Source organism: Ischnura elegans, chromosome X, assembly GCF_921293095.1.
Source record: "Ischnura elegans chromosome X, ioIscEleg1.1, whole genome shotgun sequence".
Classification (NCBI taxonomy): domain Eukaryota; kingdom Metazoa; phylum Arthropoda; class Insecta; order Odonata; family Coenagrionidae; genus Ischnura; species Ischnura elegans.
The window spans coordinates 38,254,925-38,274,873 of NC_060259.1; the positions used below are offsets into that span (position 1 = coordinate 38,254,925).

Below are 19,949 nucleotides of genomic sequence, written 5' to 3' on the forward strand. Positions count from 1 at the left end.
GTTGTAATGTTCAATAAATCTCGATGCAAAAGGCTAATGTGTGCGGTTTTCGGTGGCATGAAAAATAACAGACGAGGGGATGAGAAGCCAAAGGATCCAAGTGATTTACGTTTCTAAACAGAGTTAGGTACAGAAATCAGTAAAGAAACAAACGATATCAACTGGATATTTAATAATGCATTTGATTTTCCACTCGATGTCAGCACATAAAAGAGACTCACTCGTATCCCTCGGCCGCCAAGTTTTTTTATCCTTCATCCATCAACTCCTAATACCCAACTCTGTCACGAAAAAAAATCACTCGTTCCCCTGTGCTTCCTATCTCCTCAAATAAACCTGGGTTATATAAACAAAATGGCGCGGCGTAAGCTACAAGTCAGTCTTCTGCCAAAGAAATTTTACGGAGAGCCCAACCTATAGGGACTGCATAGAGGACGCCCAATTCCATCCTATAGAAAGCTTATTTCTGTTGTTATTTCGGTCACATTTTAATCGGTTTTCAAAACTTTCCGAGGCGCGGTGATGAGTGCAATATGATCAAATATCTTCCAATATTTTCCAGCATTATGTGTGTAATGACAAGAAATGTCATTTAAAAGTATAAACTTCATAGATCACATCATCATGCATATAAATTTCGGTTAATGTCCTCGTGAAACTCGGATCCCTTAGTACGTTGATTTCTGACACCAGGTCGATTGTATTTTTATCGTATTCAAAAATATCCGCGAAGCGGCGACGAATGCAATTCGATTCACTTTTTTTCCAACATTTAGTAGTGTAATGTTTGTAATTGTGAGAAATAGTATTGAAAAGTTAAACATTTGATAGGTCACATCATTATTTATATGAGTTTTGGTTGACACCCTCGGTCATACCTTATTTCCTCGTGAAACTCGGACCACTTTGTCCGTCAGCGACACGATTGGCGACTTTTGTAAACCCATTTAAATGTGCGGTGGGTGACAATAGAATTAGAGGCCGGTTTAAGGATCCTCTTTTGTAATATTCGTGGCCCACCCGTTGAACTCACCTGCCCTTAGCTTCACCTCCCGGCTGAGAGCTCGCCCAAGGGCATTGGCGGCCACGCAGCGGTAAGTGGCGGCGTGGACGTCGGGCCGGAAGGAGGCAGCGGCGAAAGGCGGGAAAGCTAGGCTGCCGTTGCGAAGGCTTAGCCGGAGGCCGGGCACGGGCAGCGCAGGCGCGCCGTCGGACAGAATCCAGCGCAGGGCCGGCGAAGGACTGCCCTGCGCCGAGCAGTCCAGCCGACCCCCGGAGCTGTTGGAGAACTCGAGTCGCGGTGGTGGCTCCACCAGGAACAGTGGCCCTTGGCCGGCTAGTAGAGGGGGAAGGCCGACGGCTGCAAAGACACAAATTAGACATGCTAATTTTAGATAAGTGAGATCTAGGCTTAACGCCTTTTTACACTGGGCACGTCATTGCGCAATCTGAAATATCTACGGAGGTGCAATCATAATCGCGTCGTGCATAGTGGATAATTGCTAAAATAGATGCGAGAATGCGTGGATGCTAGACGGAAAAATAGCCCCTCCTCAAATTCCAAGATAGCATTCACGCAATTTCAACATATTTTCAGTGCTAAACAACGCAATGACGTGCTCCATGTAAGACAACCTTTAAAATTCTAAAATCCAATTTATAGCAAAAATACGCAGGCTTCGTCGAACTTTATATTCTATTCGCTATCCCGTGTATGATGATAGTGACTTCTATTCGGTCGGTCACTCTATGACTATTGACGTGATGTATTCCATGCATGAGTATTATGTACAACGTCATCGGGGCGCGAATGCAACATTACTTAGAAGATGAATAATGTTTACAACAATATTTTCTGAGTTACAGAATTTGCTTTTAAATCCTCCATCCAATTTATTCAAAACTAGCGTTTACATTACAAGCAAAGTATTGAATTATTGTTTAAAATTTTGCGAAAATGAATTATGTTACCCGATAGTGAGCCTAAATAAATTTTGATAAAACGCTAATTCTAAAATCACCCTTATTTTTATTAGGTATTTTATCACTGAGTCCGTTGAATCTGAAATTTATTTTTATTGAGGTTTTTGTGCCTTGGTAGAGTGACTATTGTCAGTTATAGGTAGTGTTTGTCATTAATGCGCAGTTAAATTCTAATATCGATAGGTATGCGGGTAAAATAAAGAGAAAATACAGAGAAAAAGATTATTTTATCATTTATATATTTTTCCACAAGTTGTTCGAAAAAAGCACGCTGAACCTAGAGTGCATATCGTGTATTTATCCTAATGAGTGATAAAACTACCACTTAGATATGAGTGCAAAATATATGAATCGATTGAATCTTGTCGAGAAAATTAATCATAAATTTGTTGATGATGGTGTATGCAGTGAAATACGGTAGATGGTAGGGGCGTTGAGGCAAGATAATAAGAGAACTGATCTGTTGAGTATCATTCAAGCAGGATGAAAAAGGAAGGGGCAAATCCTCGCAACGTTGAATGTGTTACGAGAATAAAGAAAGAAAATTCGAGAATAAAGTGTTGGGATGACGGAGCCGATAATAACTGGCGAGAGGATAAAGGCCTCTGAAGGTTAAAGTGAAGGAGAGATTGCTTGTTAATCCGGAAAATGGGAGGATGAGAAAGGCACATTATGCGAGATAATGTATTTCGGACAACCGCATACAGAGTCGCAAGGAGGAAAAATAGAAGAGCAAATCGTAATGGCAGATTAAAAAAGGTTTTATTTTCCTTTTAGCTGACCTTAACCACTGTGCGACTTACTTTAAAAATCACCCAATAATTATCAATTTGAGCATCCATCTTACCTCTGACCGCTGGCGTGGGGTTATATGTCGTTTAATCTTTTCTGCAGAAATGTAAGCCGTTTTAATGAGCAGTGCTTCCGAGAAACTTCCCTGCAATTAATTGTTAAGATGCATCTAACACGAATATTAATGCACAGAGGAAATAAACTATGGCTTATATGCATTCTTAGAGCCCCACAAACGGACCACCAAGCGTTCTAAATGAATATCCAACTCGTGAGCTAATGTAATGCATTAAATATGCATACTAATGACTGAATGTATGATTTGAAGTATTCTAAGACATTCGCCATATGGCATGATATTCTTTCTTCATTGACTTGTGTACAACACAAAAATTAAGATGAAGTCACAAATTTCACCTATGATACCTATCACGCCAAATTCATGAGCACATAATAAAATTATAATGGAGTTCCCGTTATATCTGAAGTAGATGCCAAGAGTAATTAGATATTGAATCTGAAAAAAGTCAATTCAAGCATCATTCTATAAAATAGCCAGCTTTGTGGTTGTCTCTTCAAATTACACCAGACCGTCTACAAGTAATTAATCCAATTGATTTTCAACCTATAATAGTCCAAGGCAAGAAGAACCTGCTTCGATATGGTAATAAACCTCACCACCAAAGGAAAAATTAATTAAGATGAGTCATATAAATTTTAGAAGATAATTTTCAAGTCCTTACAAGTATTTGGTATCATCCTTTCCATACAGCACTTCTTTGACCCTTGCAATGAAAATTAAAATTTAATTCACTAATGGTTGGCGTCACTTTCAAGAAATCTCCGCGATAATCGGCTAAAATTCTATCTCCAACGGATTAAATTCCTTTCTTCCTCGGTACTCATTAAATTAAATGAGATTTCAAATATTGTTGAAGGGTATAAGCGGTATATCTGAGTAAAATCGATAAACTTTAAACTCGAATCCAACAGTGTTTAAATTTGTTTAAATGCCCAAAAGAGTTGCCAATACAGGTACGCATATGAACCTTTGTATATAAGAATGCATGTACCAAAAGTGCCCGTAATTACTACTCATTTTTATTCATTTCCCATTATTGGGGTCTTCTTCACAATGTCAAAGTCTAACTTAAATTAGCCGCTGGAGCTTTTACACACAAATAAAAAAATTATTTTATTAATAACTTACAATATATTTTAACCATAATGTGGTGGAGCAATTTTATAATTTACAAGTAAAAAAACACAAACTTTTTTCTAGCTAGTCATTCATCTCATTTTAACACCTATTTCCTTAATTCTTTCAGTGAAAGGGATAGTGCTTTATGTTGAATATGATCAGTCAAATTAGGCTTTCGACTAATACCGTAAAAATACAATAAAAAATACGAGATAATACGAAAAGATAGGAAGATAAACACTAAGACACTGACTAGACTAAGACACGGCAGGGGTTGAATGATGGCCGAAAACATAGGGAAAAGATTATACCTCGACTGAGTTGGAACCACGGATCTCCTGCTCTCCGGGCGAATACTCAGACCACCGAGCAACAAAGTCATTTTAATCACCGATGTTTTCGGCGGGGGCTTTACCCAATCCATTCCACCCAGATTTAACCCAATGGATTAGCCAAGAGATGGCTCTGAGCATGGTTCCCGTCGACAGGGAAGAAATACACAGCAGAGGAAGTGAAATAAAAGATTTGCACACTCGCTCACACAGTAGGATGGATATAGAACACGTGTTTCGAGGACCGTCGATCCCGACGAGAGGAAATCGACCATTCTGGTGATATAAATATCAAATTCACATTCACTCAGGCCCCATAACCGAATATCCTGATATACATAAAAGCACATGGTACCATTGGCGGTTGAGATGAAATTAATATAATCTTATACATCAGCCTATTTTTAGCCTAATTTTGTACATCCGCTTACGTTGACCAGTGTGAGCAATAGCTTGACTATATCAAATAAATATATCATTTATATAGCATGATTATATGAAATTATGAACATACAGGAAGTAAATAAATATTGAATGCATTTAATTAAAAAGTGGTCTTATTCATTTATACAAAAATATTTAGTCTCAGGTTATAAATTCCAAGGAAAATCAAAAATATCAATTAAGTGTATCTCCTTTTATCTTTTGCACAGCCTATTTCATCATTCCTCAAATCAAATAAAGTTGATATCCCAACTGCTTGCTATCATTCTCCTTCGATAAAGAGATAAATACGTCTCCGAAAAATATAGGACCGGTAATCCAAAGTAAGCTACTTTCACATATTTCCCTACCCAATTAACGCAAGGTATTTGTGATACATTCTCTGTTACAAAACGCGTGTTTGTTAGCCTGATTTCTCCCACATAATATTGGTTCTATGAGAGCACCGTGAACATCGACCAACAGGAAAAGCAACTCTTGTGAAAGATAAGACTAAGCATGACTGCATTATCCGAAGGATAAAGCAACGCATAAGGATAATTATGAATAAAAACTACGGTATCAGAATAATTTACAGAAAAACTATCGTTTTGACAATTCAAACATTAATAGATAGTGGATTAAAGTATAAAATTGATGAATGCTAATAATAAACGGGGCCAGCGGATGAGAGTTTTCAGACGAGAGGAGACGAAAACAATAGATTGCCAAAGATGAGGATTTGTCGCGTCAGCTCCTAGCAAGCAAATTTTATATTTTCTCTACTTTTAAATCTCAATACATATGGAAGCCCTTTCGTACGAAAAATATGATACGTTCGTATCTTATTCTCGCATATGCAGCCCGCAGCGACAAGCTTGCATCATTTTTTTCATTAAATTTTTTCCTTCACCCTCCGACTTTACGCGAACAGTAACTGTTCCCTATTCTTCCATGTCCTCCGGCGTCGCTCACCAGTTCACAATGGAACTTCACCCCTCGCATTACTGGAGCACGCCCTTGTTGATCACGCTTGGTGCAGCTCGAGGGTACTTCTTCCACTGGGAAACAATAGCAATATTTTCAAATCATTCGCGATCTCCAATGACAGGTCTCACCCCTTTTCTCCTATTGGCACTCTCTTCTCGCCTCACAAGTTAAAAACCTGCATTCAGAATGCATCACAATCCAGTTTACTTCTACAAGAAGAAACTTTTCCACCGATGCATACACCTTTGAAAAAAATTCCTTTAGTTTCAAATCATTAAATGCCATACTAAAGCAAATAAAGAAAATGCTGTTTTACACACAAATAGAGTCCCATGTTATGTTCCATTTATCAAATTAAGGTATTAAACTTTGCTAACAGGTCTCATAAAGAAATTAATTAATCAGAAAGAAACAATGATCCCTCTACTATCACTAATTCACTGACACTCCTATTTCAAGTTATTTTATATTACTCTAAGCATTTTAAGCCCCATAAAAACCGCCGCATTAGAGTGACTCGTACCCACATGTGGTATGAAGCACCCAGAAAATATCTCTCTTTGAAGTGAGGTGAACTGCAATCATCATTATAATCGTCTGTGATCCATAGAGTTAAGACTGCTCTTCCGAAATATTCTGCTCTGATTTTTCCGTATACTGCCCACGCAGCAACGAAAAAAAGCGCCTTCTTTTAACGCCCCTCAATCCGGCGTTTGCCATCAGAGGGATACCCGCTGTATCAAATGCCCTTCAATCCAATCCCCATTTCCAGGGCTCAGCTTTACGTTCACCGTTCTATTGCCACATTTCAGAGGCTCCGCGAGGCTTATTCACTCAAAATATTCGCACTATTTTCCATCTTCTGGTCGGCGTGAGTTACGTTACCAGTATTTTTTTTGCCCGTTTCATTCGAAGTTATCAAGCGCGTGAGAACACTTTCTGCCGTAATACTCGAGAATAAGGCTCATAGATTTTGATGCATACTCCCGCAGTTCATGCATTCTTTGAGCTACAAATCGATTTCCTGCGTTGGAGGTGCTATTTACAATTTTACGGTTAAGAACGGCTTTCAAACCCCACTACCGAATTTGAAACCTACTAATGTCGTTGCATATTACAAGATAACTGCGAACTAGCGTAAGACAGTGGTTTAAGTAGCCGAAATATTCGAGAAATTTCGCACTTGAGAGAAAAATATTTCACGCAACACGCGTAGAAAAATTAATCTTCATTACCTATGGATTGACTAGGATCGTACGTCATCCATCTATTTACATTAAGATTAAGTTAAAATAGCTAGTTGCTATCTAATACATTTCAACTGAGTGGCCAAATACAAATTTTCATAAATCTGGGTCATAGAACATTCCACAAATTCACCATTCAAGTATATACTCTGCTAATTTAACGTGTCGATTGTAGAAAATAGTAAATTTTCTTTAACAAGCGATAACAACCAAAAACTGGCATTAATAGTTTCTCATGGTAGTACCAAATAAGTCCAAGTAATGCCAAATTCCATATCGACAACTACCCTTAAAACATGATATAAACTCATGCCCCATAATGATAAAAGTTTCTATGTATGTTACATTATAAGTAGGCACTTACTAGTTAGAGGTAAAATTCTACACGCCCAGTAGACTTACGATTCACCAAATTGTATAACTACACTTAGGAAAATTTTAAAAACTTTGGAACCAGAATCCGTCAACTCCGCGCTTATCTATTTTACGCATCAAACCGCCACGAAATATCACCACTTTTGTACCGATATCATCTCCATGAAGCCTTTGTAAAACGAACCTCCTAAATTTGGAACGGCCGGCTTGATATCTACAGCTGCAATACCCTGTGGAATTTTACTTCTAGTACTTGATGCTGCTTCTTGAAGCCCGTCTATTCCAAAGGAGAGAGTAATAAGTTCATTTATAAGGAAGTGAAACGAAGCCTGACTAAATTTAGTAATATCCTTGAAAACAAGGGTTGTCTGTGATAGCATATATTAAATGATACTACGAAAGATAGTGCGCAGCTACATAATCCAAATACGATACTACTTAGGAGACTGATTAGATAAAGTTTCCATCACGACAGTTTTAAAAGGTTACAGGTATTTTTCAGAGATGATAACCCTACATTATTTCATCCAGCATTATGACAAAAAAGTATGAAATTTAGACAGTTGATGGTATTTCGGAGTAAAATGATGATCTCCTGAATCCTGAGTTAGGCTTCGGACGAACTCAAGTTAATGTAGGAGCTGGTGAAATAATAACCTGGCTTTATCCTCGCGGTGATTTCGTAAGACCGATCATGGTTACGCTGCAGCAACATTTTCAAGGTGAGCCTTGATAATTTTGAGCTATAACAAAACACTGGTCAGTCATAATAAATTACTATGTGGAAAAACCCAAGTTTTTATTCCTTCAACTCCTACGAAAAAGGATTTCCACCAAGTTACGCCCGCTACTATTAATTTATTAATTAAACTCAAGTTAAGTTGCTTGGGCTGATCAGTAGGAATGAGCAGCTCCACCTTGAATAAGATTTATTAGCGCACTTGAAGATTCATTTTGGATGATCTCTGCCCTCAAATGACCTAATCTAATTATTGAGGAATAAGTGATAAATTTTTGGAGAAAAGAATGAAGTATCGGGACGGGTGCTCATATATAAGGAGGACATTCAACGATTCAAATCATTTTGGCATTAGTTTTTATCATAAGTAATTGGTGACTAACAATAACGATAAGGTACACTATGCGTGATATAAATAAATTGAAAGATAGGAAAATACCACACTACTAGTACATAACACGAGGACCTAATTCCTCACCTCTCTCAAACCAACCATACCGTATTAGGAACAATAACTGGTAGAACTAATCGTTAACAGATATTGACGTGCTGTTGCTATGGCGACCAACAAAAGAGAGATGAAACTTTCCTGAGACCTTATAGCTGTAATTATTAGCCAAAATGCTACAGGATAACACACATTACGAACAAATACAGCCGTCGGGTCATTCCGGCCAAATTCGACTAGATGCCCTTGAGTGCCTAAGTGAAGAAAGGGAATTAGTGGATTATTCTGTGAAATTTAATAACGTTTATAACAGTTTTCAATTTTTTTAAAATCAGTTCACTCATATCTTTGTTTGCTGTAGATATAACCCTTAGTAAGTTCAAAAATATGATAAGAAAGAAAAATATTTGAAGTGTTAAGTATATGTTATATGTTTTTGTTGAAGAAGGTGTTATTCCCCAAGCGCGGCCACTGATGCCTTGGTAGCTTAAACGGCATTATTATCCATTATAAAGAACGAATGACTAAAGATTATGACAAACCACACTATGTATGACATAAGAAAATTTATAAAGCTATAACAATGATTTAAAAAAAGATAGGAAAAGCTGGAAACCGATCACCACCATTAAACAATTTCGTAGTTGACCCCGCTGTTAAGCCAATCCTGAATTATAAAGCGGGGTCCTGTCACTGGAAAGCAGATGGCGACAGACGTGAGTAATAAAAATCAATGGGTCTGTATGCGGATAAAATTTTGCGAAAAGAAGGAAAAGGAAGCGTACTGATGAGAATTGGATAGACGGTAGGGGACGCTCGGCGTGCTGCCCAGGTGGATCCAAAGGCTGTACACGTTGACTCAATTTCTTTCTACCTTAAATGAAATTTTACCTCTATCAAATATTTTAAACTTGTAGAAGAGAGTTTTATGTACAAAATTTAAAATGAGAGAAGTCGAAGGGGTAGTTACATCGTCAAAAATCGTTTTGAAAAATTGAGATGGAAAAATAGTTTTTATTAAATTGTTTATATTTCAAAGAATAACCCACTGATCACCTTTATCTATCTGAGTCATTTAAAATGAGTCATTTCAGATTTTATTATTTTTTCATATCCGGAGATATAAAATGCTGATGACCAATGCGAAGGCACGTTAAAGTTTAGTTTTGCAACATCTTACAATATCTTGTAAACCGTTACTTGTATTACAAAAATATTAAGAGATTTTTGCTCTCCAAGAAAGTTAAATGCTAAATTTGTTTGAAATGGATAAATCCAATTTATTGCATTCACTTTTTCAAATATTTTTTCTGCAATTTCTCAATTTGTCGTATCTACTCGCAAACCACATATAATACCCTAAAAATAAATTATTTTTTTATTAGTAATGTTTTCCAAAGGTAAAAATTCTTTTAAAAGGTGTTAAAAATGCATAAGAAATCCATTCGGAAGTTGAGGTATACCCTGCGTAGTTTGTTTAGTTATGTTTTCCAAAGGTAAAAATTCTTTTTAAAAGGTGTTAAAATGCATAAGAAATCCATTCGGAAGGTGAGGTATACCCTGCGTAGTTTGATAGAAAACCAAAACTTTGTCTTTTTTATTACTAATTGTCTCTATTGGAAGAAATGCAATTCTATGGATCCTGTAAGGTAAAGAATTCGAACGTCATCCGAAATATGTCTAGACTACACAGTTTCTGCATAAGTTCATAAGTATTTTCTCATGCAAATGAAACAAGTCACAAAAGACAAATGGGAAGCTTTTTCCGTTTCTAAATTCATTTTTATTGATCACAAGAAAAATAGTATTCAATGCACGTGGCACAAAAACTCTGCCATAGCAAATTAGGCAAATTCTCTTTTTTCCATAATGTGTTTATCTTTTCATCAATATTCACAGCTAATGCAGAGTAATTACCACTTTAATTACACGTCGTAATTAAGCTACGGGAGAACGGCCACCATAATCATATTTTTATATAATCCGACGATGAAAAAGTTACTAATGACGGGCTAAAATAATGCGTGTTCGATAAAGAGGATATGTCAAGCTACGAATGATTATTTTAACTAGGATACACTTGTACAAGGTTCAAATGAGAGTGTCAAGAGCATACGTTTCGATGAGTAAAATAATGATGCAATTATATCTTTAAAGCCATCTCTCTGGGTGAGAGGAAAACTATGGGCTGAAAGTGTTTGTGGCTAAGGCGAAAAATGTTTAGCTAATGAGAGAAAAGAAGGCTTAGAAGTGTCTAGTCAGTGAGGAGGGGCGGCTGCGCAGGCATTTGTTTATTCATTTATTCATATCAACTACCCGCCAAAAAAGCAAAAGCAAGGGAATTTTAACAACATCCAACAATAGCCGATCCCACCCATTTGTTCAATGGATAGGGGTAGCCTATCCAAGCGATACTCGAACCCGTAATCTATGGTATGGTAGGCGAGGACTTATCCTGACCGACACTGAAATCAAGACCAATTCAATTAATGCTCAAAAAGTGGCAGCTTACTTTTCTATGAAACCAAAATGACATAAGGATGTGAAGGTAAGAATAATTCGCATAAGTAGAGGGGTACCAATGAACCAAAATATACAATAATTAGAGAAAATTCAAAAATTCCAAATACATGTAATAGCAAATGTATGAATACAGAGAGAAACGTGAAAGAAAGTATATTTCCCAGTACTTTTGCAGTAAGAAGGAAAAAGGAAATCAAATGGAATTTAGTACTGCGGCAAAATACTCACGAAATTAGTATTTCAACTGTAATTATATGGTGATGACGCCTTGATATTCTTTTAAATCGTTGACTCGTATGTAAAAGGTTAGGTGCAAGAAATTTTCAGCTGTCCTGAGTATTTTATCCCAAAGCATTACATTTCAAGCAACGCATATATGTTCCTCTGAAATATTTCCAAATACATTTCGAAAGTTAGACATGAGTCCTACCATATCATGACATACCAATTGCTTTATTTTACAGTAAAATTTAAGGAATGGGATAAGCAATTAGAAATATGTATGATAACAATAATTCGAAAATCTAATAAGGAATATATCAATGAATACGTGTCCGATTAGTTAATAGAAGGGAAATTTTGTTTCACCAAGGTTTATTATTTTAACTATATTACAGAATCTTTAGGGTGACTCAAACCTTATACTCTTTTCCTATTTTTCTTAATTGATTAAATTTAAGAGTTTTGTATTTTCTTTCCTATTTTCTTTTAGGAAATGAGAGAAAGAATAAATGATCCCTCGTTATTTTCACGGAGCTGGAGCGCACGTGAATTGCAGGATAGCCTAAAGCTCTCAATGCCGTTTTTGATCCTCACAGTTCCAATAACAGTCCAAAATAGCAATATAATGCAACGTGAATCCTACCCACTCATGAGTAGAAATGGTCGCCAGGGCAACAGTGTATTAGTCAATAACTCCTCCGCCTATCACTGCCTCGTGCCGCGTTTCTCTTGAAACAGCAACGTTTGAAGGAGGATATTATTCACACGAACAATCACTTCGCAGGTTCTCCGCCTGAGTGTACAGTTTCCAAGAACTGAAGTCGTGCACGTTTTTGAATCTATGGAATAGGGATAATAGTCTTTGTCAAATTTCTCGTTACCAAAACGAGAATTTCAAGTACAAGGCTTTGCAAAAGCCAAAGAGAGAATGGATTCATAAGAATACCTAAAACCTTACGAAATTAGCGACACCAAGTGGAGTACTCCTTAGAGAATCGTGGCGAACGTTACCGCCAACTTGGAGCAGGCAAATGCAAACATTCCGCAGAAGAAAAAATCGTTGTTCTTCACCAGAATTCGAACCAGGAGAGCACACTCTCCAATTTGAATCGAAAGCAATAGAAATCAGCATATGTTTTGTTAATACCAAGATTTTGACAAGGTAACCCGCAATAAATATTTAAAAGTTAACTTATTTGACTATAAGTCTTTGAAAAGAAGCCAATAAGCACCTATTTCACAATAAAAATATCAGGAATCATACCGCAAAATGCCAATACCTTTTGAGCCAATGCCGTAGAAGGCAAAAATTTCCCATCCGTAGTTTTAGGTATACCTTATATTTATTCAGAAAGTAAAAATTCAATCGTAACGATTTCTTTTTGAGAAAGGGTATCTAAAAATTGTTTATGGAGGCTTACGCGGAGTGGTACAGTCGGCGCAGCTGGCTTTTCGGTACTTCAATTCAAACCTGAAAACATCTCCTGCTACGCCGGCGAAACTGTCGTCACGAGGATGAATCGACGCGGAGGAAAGCCCGGAAAAGGTGAACCTAGTCTAATTTTTTTTAAAGTAACGGAGTTCAATCATCCTCAAAAAAATAGTTGAGGGAATAGAACACTTTGAAATTTCAATTGACACAAATATTTCCAGCTCGCAGTTACAGTGTAACACGCTCAATATATTTGATTAAAATAATCGTATCTAATGCTTTGCTTCCAAGACTTAAACATTTTAGTTCTTTAAACATATTAAATGCAGTCTTCTCTATGTAAATATTTCTTCTCTTAGTAAATGAAAAATATTTTTTATTTTCATATGTCATATCTTGTTTGCTAGAATAGGAAACTTTAATAATTCGCGTAATTAATTTAATATTCTGTCCAAGTCACATGATCAGAACACGTTTAAAAAAGTTAATCATTGCAATTTAGGTCACTTATTAGTACAATTTAAATATAATGATTATAGGAATTATCTACAATTTCTATTAGGGGTTTAGGCTTTCAATTAAGATCTTTATATCTATTATTCACGTGGTATCAATGATTGCGACCGCTCCAGATTACTACGGATTATCTCCCAGCGCTGAAATTCCATAGTTAATCCATGATGTGAGTCCTCTCCTCAACGTCCTGCCAACTGGAGCATATCCATCAAAAATAACTTTCATATTATACCCTCTGTCAGGACCCTCCTCCCAAGCCCGGCGCTCGCCACGATGACACGTGTGAGAGGAAAAAACCGTAAACTTAAATAGGTTCCTCCAGATTAGCTGGCCTTGGTGTCGTGGCTTTAAGTAGTACGCACGAGTTTTACCCTCATATATGAACCTTGATATTTACCCATTCGAGGGAGAATACGCACGCTCACCCAAAGATTTGGGTTACCAAGTTCACCGATTATTAAGTATATTGCACTGTGAGGTTCAACTCTATTAAATGAAGTTTATTAAACACGTAGTTGCCGTATATTGAAACTACCAGCGCCTGAAAATCCAGAGAAACTTCTCCAAAACAATTGACGGAGATAATCCTTGGTGGAGGCGAAGCAAGGAGATTAGGTAATACGCGGTGGACTTGCCGAAGAAACAGTACTTCGAGCCTGGTGATCTTGGAGAGATTCGGTGAGCACTCACTTCCTATTAAAAATTTTAAATAATATCTCATTAGCCTTAGAATCAAATAATTGTATTCTTCGAGCATTGAAAATTACGAACCATAAAAATAAATATACTTGTACGCAGACATTTAAAAGTAAAGACTACATCAAAAACGAGCACAAATGATCGTTGCAGATGATCAACCTTGAATGATCGCTGCCAGGTAAAAACATCAACCCGAAACATTAACACGAAATAAATTTGTGCATAGCATTTAGATGTCTATTCTCAGGAGATTTTTCTATGCGTCGGCCAGCAAGGGATGTGATTACAGCTTTTAAATTTCTAGTAGATAGAGATAACGTAAGAATTTTGGCAATCCCAGAGAATTCCATGGTCATTTCTCTCAACTGCTCCATAGAATGATTTTAAATGGAAATTTTAAGTAAGGGGGTTGATTCTTCCCACACAAATACTTAATAACACGTCTTCAAACGAATTAGTTAATTAAAGTTAGAATGATTGAGTGGAAAAATGTCTTACAGAGAGAAAAAGATCATATAAATGGTTTTAAATGAGATCTATGCAGTGTATTAAACTTCATTTGGAATCGAGCTTAAGAGAAAGAAGGAGTCTTGAATTTCCCGAAAGCCTTTTCTCCCTTTTCCTACATTTCTTTTATACGTTAGTCATCTCTGGTTGTGCCCATATGTGCGACCGAGTTAAGTTCTAAGCTTTCTGTTTTAAATGCTTATGTTAATGGTTGAAACGTACTTACTCCATAGCAAACTCCGTTGACAGACCAATTACTTCCTAAGAAATATCTTTCGCTAATGGAAAAATAGTTTGCCAAAGCCTTTCATATATCCTTCCGGTAAGTAAAATATTCGTTTTATAATATATCAACGATTTAAATTAGCAAGTTTTTTTCATCAAGAAAGTATGATATGAAATTTGCAGCCCTTTTTCTTTTTTTTTCAAACATTACGAATCGATTTTGGAAAATTCTTGTAATTTCCTATAGAGTTTCAAATCATTCGGCTGAATTTTGTACCACAGTAATGCTAAAACATTACAAATCAGTAATTTTGCAAACGTGAATACGTGATCAGGCGCACTTACTGGAATAATATAGGTTGAATACAATCCCCGTGTGCCAGATTCAAAGAGATTACACCGAAAACTGGCATAACAAGGAAATTTGGTGGCACAATTGGCAGCTATCCTGAAGAATGTCGTTGGATTTTGGCGATTTTTCTGCTGCCCAATGATGGCATACAATGAGCAATATGGAGCACACTTAAGCATATCCGGCGATATAATTAATTAGGAAAGAAAAATAAATGGAATTCAATCTATGCAGTTGCAGAGTGCTGTCAGTTTCAGATAAAAATAGTGACAGGGGATTGATGCTTGGGGATTAATAATAAAGAAGTATTCCAACCATTGCTACCCCAAATGCGTTTTATAAACTCACCAAACTTAGATAGGGATCGTGTTTTAGGAATGCGTGTATATTTGACCATAAATAATTTCATTATAATATCTTAATTTATCTTCCAAGTAAGTGTATAATTTATTGCATGTTCACTTATTTTCTGAGCGCATGTTACATAAAGTAACACATTTTTGCAGAACTATTTTCAAAATTGCCGTTATTAATTTCAATTATTGATGCCGTTAGTAATTAAATTTAATTTAATTCTTAGCCCATAGTAGGCACTATTAAGTGCTATTAATAGCACGTAAATACTTGCGCTTGATTATCGTCATCATTTGTAATTTCCTTTTTCATTAAACCTTTAGCTCCACAAAATATGTTTCGTTATCCTTAGAAATGCTATTCTCTGTTACATTTAGCACTAGAAATTATGCTTCAAAACCTAATTATGGCTACTAATTTTCGATAGCAAACTTAAAAATGTTGCGTTATTACCTACGATAAGCATTAGAGGAAATCTAAACCAATAAGGAAAAGAGAGGATTTTAATTTTGCACTAAGTAACAAGGGCCTCACCACATTTTAAAGGAGAGAATTACTTTTACTATTCATTTAGCAGGAAAAATCCATGACGCTCACTTGAGAGTGGGTGAGTGGCTATTTTATGACTTTACAGAGGCTACATTATTACAGCACAAATGACATGTAGATGATAAAAGGGCACGTGTGTCCCAACGGCACAAAATGATGAGTGGAAGCTTCTTAACTCCCTGCCAATGCGTGTCGCATGTACGTCGCGTAAACGACGTAGTTATACTGCCTCAGGTGAATCGCAATATGAATCTAAAATCCACGGTTGGCCTAGATACAGCGGCATCTTCCTTTCTCCGCCATCTTCTCTTCCTATTTCCTCGCTCGTGTACCCCTCTGAATCCACATCCCACACGCGCCTTACGACGATGATAAAAGGCCGACTAGTGCCTCGTTCGGACCGCGAGAAGAAGGCTGGAAAAATCATACGATGCAACCGTCGCGCTGTCCATTTGAATGATCAAACTTGAACCGAAAAGCTAAAAAAAAATTGAAAGCGAAGATGCATACGTTCTCATTCCAATGAGAATATGTGAAATACTACGTTAGGGATAGGGCCTTGTAAATGAAGGTTTTCTTAACCCATTATAATCCAATGTTGCTTCGAAGCAGCATCAAAAACCTATAAATATTTAGCTCTATTTAGGAAATATCTAAACTACGCATTATTTCATGGTGTAAATTTCAATGACGAAATATTGATCTGCCTCGATAAATACGACTGAGTGCAAAATTTTCATCTTTTCAGAATGAAAAATCTTGAAATTTGATTTCTCCCATAAGCAGCTCTGGGTTATAAAGGGTTAATGGGATAGGGCGTTGTAAAAAATACGAAGAAAATAGTATCAGGGGATTAATAATAAAGAGATATTCCAACAATTGCTACCCCAATGCGTTTTTTAAGCTCACCAAACGTATATAGAGATCGTATTTTGTATGTGCATGTATATTTTATCATAAATAATTTCATTATAATACGTTAATTCATCATCCAATCCAATTAATCATTCAATAATGCAGACGGGAACTACAAGAAGGTCTATCGATTATTTTTCGCAATGCTGAAAACTATTGATTATTTTATTAATGAGAAAGACTATTATAAGCTATAACATCTATTCCGTGATTTCCAGTTATTTTTAATTTTATAAATTGCACATTGAAATTGCATCTAGAAACTTTACGTGCATAAAACTGTAACAAATATAACGAATAGTTTTTGGCAGACTTCGTGAAATTGCTTCATGCTAAAATGAAACAAATGTCGTTACGGTAAGTCATCTTACGCTGCGTATTAGGGAAAATACTTCAGTCTCAAGACAAAATTTTCGATATACGAACGTGTGACAAAGTCGATTTTCTACACGGCGTTCGGTTGATAACTATTATTTAAATTTAACCACGCGTGGATAAATTCCGAAATGACGTCACAAACTCATTTTTCCAAGGATTTTCCAACTATCGGTAGCAGTAGTAAGACAGTGATCAATTCATAATACTCACCTAGAGATACAATTAATATTAATTTCATATCTACGCAGGAGATAATTAGTTATCATGGACAGTAAATAAGTAAATAATATCTATAATAACTTTCAAGGTTGATAATGGCGTATGCACATTACTGTGGTACCTAATCTAAAAAATATACGTGTTAGTAAAAGTTTAGCATGAATTACCAAATTAAATTTTTTCGAGGAATACCCATATGTTTAAAGCAAATGAGAATTTAATTTGTCCATGTGGAGTTGTAATCAGGCCATGGATATCATCATTTTAATCATTTCTTGAGGCTGCTATACACGGTGAACGATCATACGAATGATCATGTTGAATGATCATGCTGAATGATATTGGAAAATGAAATCATTCACCGTGTGCAACGACACTATTCGCGAATGAACCATCATGCGCATGATCATTCAGCGAAAATTAGAACATGTTCCATTTTTCTCGCATGATCTTGTGAATGATCACGGGATCATTCACCGTGCATAGCGGCCTTTAAGAGTGCAAATTAGCATTAATTACTCATCGCTGCAAAGTGGGAAAAATAATAGCCACTCACTCTGAGAACACAAAAGTTAGCAATAAGCTCAATTTATGAAAACTTTACTAGTTAATATAATCACTATCGAGTTAAATCATAAAATGAAGCAACAGTTTGAAAATATTTAAAGTTACTGGGTTACTTTATGGCACCATCATTGCTAAAAAAAAAGCATGCCTTTTAACTAATACATGAGATGAGATGGAATAACTCTAAATGCGTGAAACTAAAGCGGTATTGCGTTTATTTCATTTGTAAAAAAGATAAAACATTCAATCTAGTTCAGAAAGCGTTTACCCATGTATTTTACTATAATATGCATTTCTTAACTTATTAAGGGGTATGAAAACGCCAATCGCGGCGGCATAAAAATAATTATAGCTATTACAGGCTGGCAGTCCACATACGTGACTATATTACAATCGAAGAAGTCCAATAAAAAATGTTCATGCTGCGAGTGCAGTGAAGGCTTTAAATATACAGGTTTTTGGGTCTCCCGCCGGCGTTCAGTTCTTTTGGTGCCGTGCTTATAAGGTTTCCTACTCTGATCCATCAACGCAAGTCTCACTTGTCTTGGTAAAAAGCAATAAGCTACGCCAAACATCTGAGTATAATTGTATAGCCTCTACTCCAGAGAGACAATACCAAGCTTCCTTCATGACAAGTAAATAGGGGATTGGAACGTTAATCTTCATTGATAGCAGGTTTATAATGGTAGCAAATGTATGAGTTTGGCTCTAAGGAGCGGATGTGATATAAGAGAGCTATCAACTTGCGGTCACACCAATAATTGTGAGGTACTACCGATGCCAAGAGATGAGGTGCCACTGTGTCTCAATGAGTTCTTTCTATATTCTCACAATTTAACTTTGTTTTTCCTACCTCAATGGTGTTTTTGGTCAATAAGAGATATTTTTGGTACTATTTAAGCCCTTGTCGACTGCATATCACTCACTTGAGGTGGATAGAGCAGCTCCTTTAACTTGAAAATCTATGAATTAAAAAGAGTTATCACGAAATGAAAACAGAGAAAGTAACTGTTCACTTTTTTTGGCTTTACAACGATAATTCCATCTATTACTTCAAATAAATACAGGTAAATAAAAATACACAAATGTTTATACGGCCATCATTTAATATGGAAAGAAGAACGAATGGTAAATTTAAAATACTATTTGTGTTCAATTTCCTCGTAATATAAGAAAGGTGATGAGGACACAATCAGAATACATTACAACTGCAGTGAAATTAGGGAGGACGTTAGCTTTGCGAAAGGACGCTTGAATATTTTAAATGCTCCCAAATTCAAACAAATTATTCCGCTCGCTTTACCCACATAACATGATTCATTTCCCCCGTAATAAACATGTTGGAATTCATACGTAACAGTGGCTGGCCAAACGGATTGTTATTCCCTCCAGAGCACTTGATAAGGTCGCGAAAATGAGGCGCAAGATTTTGAAGCGCTGAGAGTTCCTTCAAAGATAGACTTGAACGTGGGTCATGTTCATAATTAATGGTTCATATGTGACTGAACTTCCACACTCACGCATTCATCCACTTGTTGTACGTAATTCATCATTACTATGTTTCCTTGCTAGCACTCTCAATGGAAGTACTAAAAAATAATGTAAAAATGCTGAAATATAAAATAATTTTTATAAATAAACAACGTTTTTCTCGTGAACTAAAAGGAGAAATAATTTTTATGGGTCAGATAGTGCGTCTAAATAAATTGCGTTATCTTTATCCTTTAGCATATCTTCCACTTTGTTAAATTTTAATTGTTACGAAGTAAAAATTATTATGAGAAATGCACCCAATGTTTTTCGTTGAATATGAAGCAATTTATTTAGAGACTCTGTCAGGCTAATAGAATATTTATTTTGTCTTTTTAAGTTCGCGAGAAAAGTATTGTTTAGCATTTTTTACACAATTTTCTGTATTATTGTAATGTTATTTTCCTTCTTTTTAGATTTTTCTTAAATAA

General features: G+C 36.1%; 1 protein-coding gene across 3 annotated transcripts in view; it reads right to left on the minus strand.

Moving 5' to 3' along the window:
- LOC124171357 (Down syndrome cell adhesion molecule-like protein Dscam2) overlaps nucleotides 1-19,949 on the minus strand; it is a 500,071-nt gene that overhangs the window by 257,133 nt on the left and 222,989 nt on the right. For all 3 annotated transcript variants that reach the window (XM_046550521.1, XM_046550522.1, XM_046550520.1), the window contains one exon: nucleotides 1,034-1,360. In XM_046550521.1, the coding sequence (XP_046406477.1) occupies nucleotides 1,034-1,360 (327 nt within the window). The remainder of the gene's footprint in view (nucleotides 1-1,033; nucleotides 1,361-19,949) is intronic.